The 13,152-nt window shown below is 43.4% G+C and overlaps 1 protein-coding gene across 3 annotated transcripts in view; it reads right to left on the bottom strand.

The window, feature by feature from the left end:
• The window catches only part of ZNF276 (zinc finger protein 276), a 921,405-nt gene that overhangs the window by 107,388 nt on the left and 800,865 nt on the right, over positions 1 to 13,152 (bottom strand). For all 3 annotated transcript variants that reach the window (XM_069635568.1, XM_069635570.1, XM_069635569.1), the window contains one exon: positions 5,417 to 5,534. In XM_069635568.1, the coding sequence (XP_069491669.1) occupies positions 5,417 to 5,534 (118 nt within the window). The remainder of the gene's footprint in view (positions 1 to 5,416; positions 5,535 to 13,152) is intronic.

Below are 13,152 nucleotides of genomic sequence, written 5' to 3' on the forward strand. Positions count from 1 at the left end.
TCGACGGACATGGTGCCGACGGCATCGATACCTTCTTAGAAGGCCTCACAGGCTCCAACGGTCTTGAGGGCGTCGAGGACCAGGACCTGGACCTGGCACGTTTGGTATGGCAATCTACCGAGCCCAAAGGCGTGCGAGCGGTGGCCCTAGCTCGCTCCGTACCGGCTTCTCTCGAAGGCACGGACGGAACAGTGCCCTGCGATTCGAAAATCGCCATCATCTCCTTGCGGAAGGCGCCCCATTCCGCCGATGATGAATGCTTGGTGGGACAAGCAACCCACCGTCTGGCTGAGTCCTCGGACGGGGAAGGCGACCGGTGACGTCAATCTTCCGCAAATGCCTAGAAGGGGCATAGGAATGGCAGGAACCCCTCTGGGACCCAGACCCCCTGGACTTAGGCAGATGCGGAGAGTCGCCCCTCGAATCGTCGGTCGAGAGTCCAGCGGATTTCGACTTACAGGGTTTATCTTTGGAAACCCTACCTACGGACAACAACTTCTTCCGCTCCTGCAAGGCCTTCGACGTCAAAGACTGCCATTCGTCGCAGTCATCGGTGGCGTGGCTCTCGCTGAGGTACCCAAGGCAGACGTCCTGCGGGTCCGTAAGTGACATCTTGGAACAGCAGTCCCGACACTTCTTGAAGGCCAACTTCGGGGTAGAGGAAGACGAAGACATATTCTCAAACACAAGGTAGAAGAACCGATTCAACAAGGAGAAGAACCGAGGCGCGCCGAGATTGCGAAGCGAACACGTTTGCGGAAAAAACAGAACTGACACTACGGGCGTCGTGCGTCCTACTTACAACATCCGGTGACGTCGGCTCGACGGAGGCCCTCGAGGGACAGCGTATCGACGTCATCGACGCAGGACACTGACGCCGAAAAACTTTCCGAAGCAGCACAGCTGTGGACATTACTGTCAGAGATGTGGAATACGTCGGATGAACCAATCCCCTCGAAACAACATTACTGAGAAGTACTCATTTGTTGTTCTAATAGATTCCTTCCTCCCACGATACCATACCATTGACAGAGTGGTCCGGCACTGGCCAAAAAGCCAGAGTGTGTGCGAAGCCCGCACATGCTGCCTTGCCCCCGTGCTGAAAATGTGGGGAAGGGGATCCAACTGCTCAACTATCCTGACATATCATTTCTTAACACTTTTCTTTTGCATTCATTGTTATCCCACACCATTTTCATTAAGAAGCAAGGATTGGCAATAGGTTTATTAGTATAGGCCTTTTTGTTTTGACAGACTCCAGTAGGTCTGCGTTATTCTTATTTGATGGTCGTAGCTTGCTCCCATCTTTAGATAGGCATCCTACCAACCCATTGAAGTTCAATAAACACCCTTGAACTGTGATCACTTCTGTCTGTCTTCACTGTTTGATACCATGCCTTCCTTAGACCTTAAATACATTAGTAATCAGTGAAGGCTGGAAAGTGCTATGTACAATTGGTGTTTTAGGCACTGAAACACACTCAACCTATCCCTATCCCCAAACCCCCAAAAGGGAAGGCGAGAGGTTGTGTCTGTTGTGTGGTTGCACAAGCTTCGCATCTTGGAAGCAGTTTTGATCAAGATGGGCGAGGCTTCATGGATAGCTATATTGACACATGACACAGACTTAGTAGGCTGGGATTTTGATCTACCTCTCGGCAATCCAGAGATATGTGCGCCTCTAGCTGGTGAAACTACCCTTAACGTAGAGCATTATGTTGAAAGCCTCTATGTCTAATGTTTCGAGACCCAGTGCCACTACCTGAAACACTACAATGGTGAGTGCCATTTGATGATTAAATGTGATATTTTTATATTGTGTATTTTAAGTATATATTAACAAGGATTGTATATTTAAACTTTGGATAATGCTTAGATGCTCATTCAGTCTCTTGTTTGCACTTAAAATATGAGAAGGATTTCATGCTAGCTAAGGAAAGTTTAGTAAGCTGTGATCATAGTACTCCAGCCCAGGCATCATCGCCATAGCCATACCCTTTTTGACAAAATAGCAAGCATGTCAAAATACTATTTGGAGACACACCGGGAACTCCACACAAGATGTTTGGATAATGCATCCTTCATCGGCAGAGGTTCTCCAATGTCCTGCCCAAACTGTGATTTGTACAAATTATATGGCACAGGTAATTGTTTCTTGGAGTCACCTTTCTTCTTGCGCCTCAGACGCTTATCATTGATTATCTGTTTCAATAATGATGTCTTGATACACTTATTTGAAATGGGTGTTCTTTAATGATATCTTCAATTTTTGTCATACATGACTAGAGCATGATGTTACATCACATCAAAAGGTATGGTCCCCCTTCACAGTATTACGATTGCTTCGACATGTGATCATATATTGTCATTGTTTGTTTAATATATTTAGATGAATGTTAGAAAAACCCTCCTGATGAACCATCTGATTGTTTTAGGGGAAACACGTGTCGAGGGAATCGTAATACTGTGAAGGGGAACCATACCTTTTGATGCGATTTAATATCATGCTCTAGTCATTGTTACGCTCTTCTGGATTCCGCGGGGGTGTTGGGGCGTGGTAGGAGCCCTCTCTCGAACTGGCTCCTCTAAATCACCTTCACCTTAAAAAAATGGTCGGACTTGCGGCTCTGGAGCTGGGTGTTGCCCCTGCGTTAAGAGGAGAGGCAATGAGTATGGAGTGGGGGTATCGTGACTTTCCCCAGCCATTTCGTGCCAGAATACGGTGGGCAAGCACTTTCCCATAGACGCTCACCTATGATTTTGAGATTAACAGCTATCCGTCCTGCTTTCCTTAGCAGGGGCGCATTGAATGGACCTAGTTACTTCACTGGTCCGTGAGGGTGTTGATCCAGACCAGCTGGGACCAATCCACGTATAAGGTAAGTCTTAGTATGATTATAGTTCGATTAGAGTGTTTACATTGTAATTCTTGCAATTTTCTTATTCCCATTTCCATAGGTACGGGAGGAGAATCTGGATCAAAGAGGATCTGGGAGACCCAAGTGGATGATGGAGTTCCAACGGCGACAGGTAAGATGGTCTTTATAAGGGAGCTTTAGTCTCTTGTATTATGCGGCCATGCAAATGCATATTTGTCCTAACCTGTTTGTTCTTGTTTCCTCGTAGGTGTATGGTGTCCAGTTCCTCGATGAAGATTGCAGGAGGAAGTCTCCGACTCCGACCGTGATGGGATGGAGGCAAGAAGACTCCGGCACAGGCCGCAACGAGTTGCAGGTGAGATGCGCGTTCCGCGGTGTAGTGACTGGAGCGTTCAGCGGTGTAGCGGCGGGCACCGGGTACGATATGCGCTCAGCGATGTTGAGGCTGGTAAAAGGCATGATGCGTGTCCGGAGATGGAGCGGCTGTCAGCAGGTAAGAAGTGCGCTGCACTCCGCGATGTTGAGGCTGGTAAGAGGCAGGATGCGTGTCCGGAGATGGAGCGGCTGTCAGCAGGTAAGAAGTGCACTTGTAGCTGAAGTGAAGACGCTTGCAGAGATGGTCGGAAGTCTGCAGGTAAGCCGCGTTCTCAGGCGAGTCTTCAGGATGTGGCTGAGAAAATCCAGAAAGGGAACTGGTGAGTACATCGGAGAGTGTTACGCTGCTTGGAAGCAGAATAACGCAAAGCGAGGGCACGTGGATGGGCTGGCCTTATATAGGCTGGTTCAGGCCCCTCCCATTAGCTCCGCCTAATGCCCTTCTTTGGGCCTGTAGCACGTGCCTTCCAGTTCTGATCCATGGCCACGCCCGACCCAGCTGCACATACCCTGGGCCTAGAGTGTGTAGAGCACACTTTAAGATGAGCCTGGCGCCAGGGCAGGGTCAAATGAGACCCCTGGTGTGAGGAAGGACTGGCCCCACAACTAGTGGCCATGACAGTCATATAAGACAAAAATTGAAGATATCATTAAAGAACACCCAATTCAAATAAGTGCATCAAGACATCATTATTGAAACAGATAATGAATGATAAGCGTCTGAGGCGCAAGAAGAAAGGTGACTCCAAGAAACAATTACAATTTTGATATAACATTGGGCAGCCAATTATATACCTTTATAACTTAAGCTTCAGGTTGCCATAACGCTGCAACAGTACATTTTATATGGCAGAGGTATGTTACCCATTAAACATTAGTTACCCATTAGGGTACATTTTTATATTACAAAGCAAAAATTGCTAATAGAAACTATGTACCCCGAGCATAGTATGTTTTATTTGTGCATAGTAGGTTTATTTTCCTTGTAGAGTGCATACTGCACAACTTCATTCTTTTGGGCACATGCCATACATGAAAATATCTCTATTGTGACGTGCACAATCCTATTACAAGGATTTTATAAATTACCAGCATGTGGTTATGCAGCCATTTGATGGATCGGATTGGAAACGGATTTTAAGAATGAGTTAAACCAAAGTGGTTCAAAGTTGCCATTAAATATGTGGCAAACCAGAGAAGTCGAAGGGGCACAACTGGGAATCGAGAGATATCATAGAAATCCTAGCACTTGCTGTTGGTATGTCCAAACACATTTCAAATAAGATATATATTTTCGAAATTAATACAAATATTTATAAGAATGTATGATCATGTTTGCATTTGGTCACACATTTTAAATGGAAGGCATGTTTCTTTGATTCTGACGGTCCTACGATGTCTCGAGAAAATGCTGAGGTTTTAATGGAAGAATTGGCTTTAAGGCAGAAAGCAGTGACCAATTGCTTAATTGTTAAAATGCTTTATTTAATAGTCTAATTTAATGACATTTTGATCGTAATTTTTCATTGTGTAATATGTAATCGCTGAATATGTAATGTGTAAGGTTTAATTAACAACCCATAACACAACTAAAAATAAATGTGGCAAAATGCACATATGCAATCAGCCTATATGCCCTCAATTCACCTGCGCGCCGCTGCAAATATTCGGTTTTTTTTTTTTTTTTTTTTTTTTTACGACAGACCATGTCAGGCGAAAATAGCCTGGCTGTTTGTTTTATATTCACCAATCATTTTAACCCCAAACTAAGATGAAAAAAGGGGAAATTGATTCATAAAAAAGGGGGAAATTACTTCCTGCCCTCTCACATACCATGATACTCCATAGAATGTGCGTCAGTCATCCTACCCCAGTTGCAAGAAAAGTGAAAGTGGCACTTGGATCGAGGCAAATTCAGAGCGCATTTTAAACCTCACTAGACTAAAAAGATTAGATAAATGGTTATAATGGAGCCACAGAGACAGGGACTTGCTTTTACAGGTAGCTTCCCTCGCCAAATTTCATAGATTAGCAGGTTTTTCTTGGTCAAATACTGGAGAAAATGTGAGGTTCTGCATTCTTTACCTAAAGCACGTACAAAATATTAACTCTTATTGCAATTTCCGGTGCACAAGAGTACCATGCTTTGTCCTTGAACTTACCTGTGTGTATGAGCTTTACATGGCGCTGAAGGTATCTGTCGATCATGAACACTTTGTTACAGCCAGGGTGAGGACAGGGCCTCTCACGCACCTGCTCATGATGCTCTTTTATGTGCTTCTAAAACAAACAAAAAGAAATCAAGGCCTTTAAACAACCATTATAAAACGGTTAGCTCCTTTGACAGTACTATTAACAAAATCAGTGAAACAAGTAGTATTTAAAGAAAGGCTTTAAAACAGGCTTTGCCACAGCTAAATACAACAAAAACGAATCAAAATGCCGCTGCCATCATCATGGTTCAAATATCCTGATGAATAGATATTATTCTCTGCGTTAGTATATGCATTTTCTGTTAACTTCGCTAGCACACCTTTGCTAGTTTATACCTCTCAATACATACTTGCCAAAAAACTCACTTGACACATTATTTGTGTATGTTATGCCTATATACAACATTTACTTCATCCCCACTTATCAGATCAATTGCAGCATCCACTGTGCCCAGTTGCCACACCATGACCGGATTCAGCAAAACCCACTTAACACATCAATGCTTGTTTAAACTATGTCCCCATTGCAAATAATTTACAATATGCTGCATAAATATATATATGTTTTTCCCCCAAATACGTTCACCTAACCCATGAGTAAATGGCCCGTTTTAACTTCTATTGCCAGTGCAAGAAAGAAGGAATGCCAATGTTCACCTGATGATCTAGGGCCTCAACGGAATCTGGCCATATGCATAGAGTACTGTTGGCTTCAAGGTTGGCTAAGGTGTTCGAAACTGCCATGATCAGCCCACCCCAGATAGCTTTCAAGCATATAGGTAGGAACGCCGAGAGCCTTTCCCTGTGGCAACTTCTTTATGCCACACAGATTATTTTTGTATCGCTGATAAAATTATCCATTTCGCACCTTGCTAGTCGACAGAGCAGTGACCAGACTTGCACTGGTTAATGAGCCAATGAATTGACCAACCATGGCTGGGTTTCACGCTGCTGCGATGTCAGTATAAATCACTGGTGGAAGATGCAACACAGTTACCACATATGAACGGTTACTGACAACGACAACAGCACAAATCTAGTGATTGTGAGGGCCCCAACACCCACAAAACCCTCGTCTTTACACCAGCCTGGTATGTTGTTGCATGCCATTTGTTTGTCTTTTGGTTTAATTTGATCACAAACGCCCCTCTTTTCATTGGTTGATTTTTGAATTCCTCTTCCACATTGTCCTTTCCTTTCTCCTTTTAGTTTGGATGTTGTTTATTGTATTGTAAAGACAATCTCTTGCACTGCCCTTTTGTTTTTCTTCTCTTTCCTTTGTCGGATTTGTTTGTAATGGCAAACCCTACAATCCTTGCATCACATGATCAGATCATTGCTATCTTTTTCTATTTATATTCCACAACTCAAAAGCCAGCTTTACATTAAAAAGCTTGTCTCTCCGGAGACCCTATAAATGTGGGCTGGATTCTTCAATACTGTTACACCTAGGAAAAGGTACGGCTGATTTATTTTGGTATGGAAGCGATATTTATGGTATAGGATCTCCTCTGGGTAGAATATGAAGAATTTATAGTTACCTTTGTGTTTGTCTTGTTTTAACATTAAATTTCAAGAACTGAAATGTGTGTTTTAACAAAAATCTACAGACCGAAATGGCCAATCAGTATGTACACATTTTCATCTGAAAGCACGCCACACCTTCCATACAGCCAACTATTGTACTGAGAATTAAGAGGTTAGTGAGGCATTACAGGTCCTTCACTCGACCATCAATTTCAACGGCTACTAATAGGAATAGTAAAATAATGTGTATTCAAATACATTCAGGGATACTACAACTCCCCACAATACTGTAGCTAACCTCACCATCACTCTGCTCATCCTACTGGGCGGTTCACCAACATTGATGGTACACCCAGATGTAAACTCATGGAACCTCAACCCACCTTCCCTCGACCCCATGCACTACACCTTAGTGATCTATGCACCAAGTAGCTCTGGCCATATTACCCTAAGCTGCATTTCTACAAGCTCCACACACAATGCCAACCCTATACTGTGTCGAAGTAATGATTCTGTGCCCCAACATCATCATCCAAATGATCCCTACCGGACCATAAATGCGGTATAGCTCCTGAAGAGGGCAATTGAGAGGCACCCCTCCATTTACCACCTCATCCTCTATCACTCTACCTCTGTACATCACATTGACTCTCTAGCTCACATTCCTGGCTAATCCAGACTCCACAGCACACTATTTGCATAATAAACCTCGAATAACCAGACTACCCCATTACTCCCCTCCACACTTCTTGATCTAAGCTGTCCTTAGCAGTATTGATATTGATATTTTATTTGTATCGCCCCCGTACACAAGTGTTTCAGAGCGCAACGAGGCAAAGGAGGGGAACACGGGAGAACAAAAACAACGATCTTACTAGGCCCAGTGACATTGAGAAGGCGCAAGTGCATGGGAGAGTGAGAGGAGTAAGTGCAAGGGGGGCAGGGGGAGAGAGGTGGAAAGTGCTGAGCAAAATAAGAATAGGTAAATAAAACATGAATAAATACATTTTAAAAAGCAACAAATGGTGGTAGTGCAGCCAAACAGTGGCAAGTGCTAGGAATAAGGCAACAGACAAGGTGTGTCTGAATAAGTGCAGAAAAAGAAGTGGGGGGCTGTAGGGTTACAGATACAGATCCCAGTGCAAGGGATTGCCCGGAGGCAGTGCGGGGTGGGTGGCACGTTCAGCAGGTAACCTAGGCCATGAACACAGAGGGAGACCAGGTGCGCAATGCCGTGACAGAACAGATCAAAAGGGGAGAGGAGGAGAGAAGGCAGAAGCAAAGAGGAAGGTCTTGAGGTGCTTTCGGAACCGGAGATGGTTCTCCTCAACTTTCAGAGTGGTAGGGAGGCTGTTCCAGAGGGAGGCCCCAGCCGAAGACACATCTACCCCAAGCTGGTTTCTTAGAAAATCGACTGATCTTGAGGGAGTTAGAGGTGAAGGAGCAAAGGGCTCAGGAGGGAAGGTATTTACAGAGGGCCAGCTGAAGGTATTTTGGACCCAGGCCCCAGAAAGCCTTGTGGACAATGCAAAGTGTCTTGAATGTAATCCTTGCATCCACAGGGAGCCAGTGGAGAGATTTCAGGGCTGGAGAGATACGATCGCAGGTCTTGAGGACAAGGAAAAGTCTTGCAGTCCTGTTCTGGATTGCAAAGGGCGGAGAGCAGAAGCAGGTAGATTTAGGAAGAGGCTGTTGCAATAATCCAACCTTGAGAGAACCAGGGCTCAAGAGACAGTGAGCTTCTGGGGGAAGGAGAGGGAAGGAGAGGAAAGGCAGAGTACCTCTGAGCAGGTGCAGTAGGAAGTTTGACTTTTTTTTTTAGAATAGATTAACAAGAGGGTCCCGGGAGTCCCTCTGCCAGACATTAGCCCTGGTTACGAGAGACTTACCCAGAGTCTTTAGCTCACTATCTTTCACAGAGAAGAAATATCCCAAACACATCAGTCTTTGTCCTGCCCTGGGGCAGTCCAGTACTGAAATTCTAGGCAATTCTCCTCGGAACAAGAGTACCAACAGAAACCCCAGACACGTGTTTCGGTCTGGTTGGACCTCATCAGTAGGGTGGATCTGTGCCTCTCTAAGAATAGTGAGCAAGGGGTCCACGTCTGGATTCCCCTAGTAACTTAGGGTGAGACCCAAAGTTACTTAAATATGCAAATTAACAAGGGGGTCCTGGGAGTCCCTCTGCCAGACATTAGTCAGGGTTATGAGAGACTTAACCAGAGTCTTTAGCTCACTATCTTTCATAGAGAAGAAATATCCCAAACACATCAGTCTTTGTCCTGCCCTGGGGCAGTCCAGTACCGAAATGCTAGGCAATTCTCCTCTGAACAAGAGTACCAACAGAAACCCCAGACGGTGTCCCCAACCATTGAAAGTGATAATTCTATCCTAGAAATTCGATGGACTCCACATATCATTGCGCCATCGTCATACTACACGCATGTTCTCACTAACAATTCTGCCAGAAATCTTCTATTCTGGCGAATTCCCCACAACATCATTAGCGCGCTCCTTAGAACAGGATTTCAATAACAGTCATCTAGACAGAAATGGGGACTATACTGATCATTTACAAATAATCACTCAAAAAACTCATATTTGGAAACAAAAAGTTTTCAAATACAAACATATTTCATGCAGAAATAATGGAACTGAAACACAAATATCGAAATATCGTTCCACACTAAAATTTGTATCACCTATCAACCAGGCAGATCAAAGAGTGCAACTAAAAACTGCATACAGGAATTGGTGAAATCTGGAAACTCCTAAATGACATGACTTCTGTCACTCAATCATGAATGTTAAATCCCATTAATGAGCAAGAGTGGGTTACATATTTCACCAATATGCTCCACAAACCACCATCACGAAACCTGTCGATCCCAACTGGCAAAGAGACTCTTGAAAAAATACAATTTGACAAATTAGACATCATTCTCATATTTTAAAAACTTAGCCCTTCAAGAGCCCCTGGACCCGATTGTCTAACCAACCTTATGCTTCAAACGCATCCAGAGGAATGGGCTGGTATTCTTGAAACAATATTAAATGAAATTATTCGAACAAGTGACTTACCTCTATCTTGGAAAAAATCCATAGTAATACCCATTTTTAAGAGGGGCGACAGGAGTAAACCGAGCAGTTATCGTCCCATAGCCCTCCTCAATGCCCCTGGAAACGTATTTGGAAGACTCATTTTAAGGGATCTAACAACATGGCTTAACAAGAACGAACGGTTGGATCACAATCAGTCACGTTTTATCAAAGGCGTCAGCGCGGCTTTAAATTTACTCATTTTATCCACAATCAAAAAACAAGCTATCACCAAAAAGCAGATGGTTTTTACAGCATTAATAGATTTCAGACAGGCGTTCGACCACGTTTCTAGAAAAATTCTATGGACAAAACTACTTCTGGCTAAATGTCCACCACATTTACTTTACATAATTCGTCAATTTTATCTCGATACCTCCATCAAAATCAAGCTCATCACGGATGGTATCCTGTCCAGATCAATTCCAACTAATACTGTATTGAAACAAGGATGCATATTTGTTTCCATCCTGTTTAATTTTTTTTATTAGAGACATAGCCTCCAGTATTGAGCTAGTGCATGCCTTCCCTCCGAAAATAGGCCCCAATTGAAATTTCATGGCTTCTTTATGCTGATGATTTACAGGACACCTATAGCACTACAGCGCAAATTATCTGCTCTAGGTCAGTATGCCCAATCTAACAATAAACACGTCAAAGTCGAATATTCTAATATTTCAGCACTCTTTAACAAAACAAGGATACAAATTCAAGTGGATGTTATGGCAAAATCCATTGATACAAATACAACAGTATAAATACCTTGGAATAAATCTGAATAGCCATCTCTCAGATCAGCCATATAAATCCGAACTCAGAAATAGAATAGGCCATCCAAAGCAAATATGGACAATTTTCTTTGAAGCTGGCAATAATTTATTATAAATGAAAAGTTGTCCCCATAATAACCTATGATGCCCAGTCAAAATACCCATCTAGCAAACCAAAATGGAAGGTCCTCGAAGGTACTTTTTGGAAATAAGTTTTATCTCTACCCCTCATTCTCCCGATGTCCCTCATCAGACACGAGTTAGGTCTAATATCACTATCAGCCACTGTATCCTGGCGGACATTAGCGAAATATATAAAATGTCTCATATCTGATGCATCTGATCACAACTTATTTCGGGCAATAAAAACAGCAATATTATCAGATCATTTCTCAACCATTCACCTTTTGAAGGCACGCTGCAAAACGATCCTCACAGATGCTGACATCAGTCTTGAAATGCTAATACAATCACCTGATAAAGCAAAAAAGAAGCTTTGGCACCACAATTGGGGCTCCACATGGGACTACTGCAATAAGTATGTCAGCTTCAAAGCTGGAGCGTTCCTTATAAAATCTCTACATCAAACTTCATCCTATCTACTAAAATTTCCCAGTCGCACATATGCCCATGCTATTCTTCGCCTTCGTCTAGACTTATGGCCGACAAAAGTGAGACTTGCAACAATTTCGAACAATACTATCATCAACGTAACATGCAAGATGGTCAAGCACAAAGAGACAGCCCAACATTTTATAACTGAATGCCCGTCTCTAATCAATCAAAAAAAACTAGCATTTTATATATACTTGAGTGAATACAAGTTACTAACAAAACAACAAATGTGCACTATATATTCAATGCGAAAATTGTCTCCCTCAATATTGCAACAGTACAATTCTTACTAGCTTTAAACTTGATAAAAAAAAATGACTGCTATTGATTTTAAACTAACATGGAAATTAAATTGATTCACACATTTATATTCTGCACATTGTACTTTTTAGAACGTAGCTTTTGAAGACCACCTTTTAATCTGAAGCTGTTGATTTTTTAACATGTGCATCTATTATATGGATGAATTTAGATATTTGATCCATCAAGAAATCGTTTTTTAATCATGTAATTTTAAGCGAACAATTGCACGTTTTGCACTAATCTGGCTTCATGATAAATTCCAGCAATTATTCTATAATTTATTGCACTAATGTGATAATCGCGATTTTGTGTAAATGAATTGAAAACGTTGATTAATCAACTAAAACTATTTCTAAATTACATTTCTTTTAAAAAAGGTATGTTTGAACGTGTCGAAGGCAGAAGAGAGATCAAGTAGGATGAGGACAGAGGGAAATTTAGAGACAAGATAGGAGAGCAAATCTTCACAGATGTTCAGGAGAGCAGTTTCCGTGCTTCTGGCAGCTCTAAAGCCAGACTGATGGTTGGGGAGACGGCCAACAGAATCAGAATGGAGGTTAAGCTGAGAGATGGCAAGCTTTTCCAGGAGTTTGCCCAGAAAAGGAGTAATGGAAATTGGGTGATAGTTAGCCGGGCAAGAAGGATCAGCTGTGGGTTTCTTGAGAAGAGGGTGCACAAGAGTGCTTTAGAGGGGAGGGGAAGACTCCTCAGGCAAAGGAGAGGTTGGAGAAATCGGCCAGGGTAGGAGCGAGGGTGTCAACGTGGTCCTTTTATCGTTTTAAAAGAACAGGGATGAACCTGTTTTGACGAGACTTTCATAGATCGAACCTGTCTAGCTACCTCGTCAGGGGAGAAAAGAGGAAAGGAGGAGAAAGAGGGTGGGGGGGTGGCTGAAGGAGGGTCAGAGTTCACAGAAGGAGGAGGCAGGGGAGGAGAGGGTGGACTTTTGAGATGAAGTGAGTGGCAAGGGCAGTGCAAAGGGGCTGGGAGGCGACAGGAGGGGTAGAGACTGCAGCAGGGTTGGCCAGCTACTTGCAGATTTTAAAGAGTTCAGCCGAGTTGTAAGATGCCGCAGAGACACAGGCTTGGATGTGGGCTCTCTTCTTAGTGCAGACTTTGGAGCAGGCGACAGGCCAGTTTGTCAAAGGATGAACAGGAAGCCCTCCATTTTCTCTTTAAGTATAGCTAGGTCAGAGTCATATCCGAGTCATACCAAGAACTGCACTTGGCTTGGGGCTTCAGGCGGATCCTCATGACAGGGGCAAGAGTATCAGAAATAAAAGAGTAGAGAATAGACAGGGCTGTGTCAGGATGTGAGTCAGCCAGAGGTGGAGGGGTGCGGGGGAGAGAAGGTGGTGGCGACAGCCTCAA

The sequence above is a fragment of the Ambystoma mexicanum genome, chromosome 1q (genome assembly GCF_040938575.1).
Source record: "Ambystoma mexicanum isolate Mex_15411 chromosome 1q, UKY_AmexF1_1, whole genome shotgun sequence".
NCBI lineage: Eukaryota > Metazoa > Chordata > Amphibia > Caudata > Ambystomatidae > Ambystoma > Ambystoma mexicanum.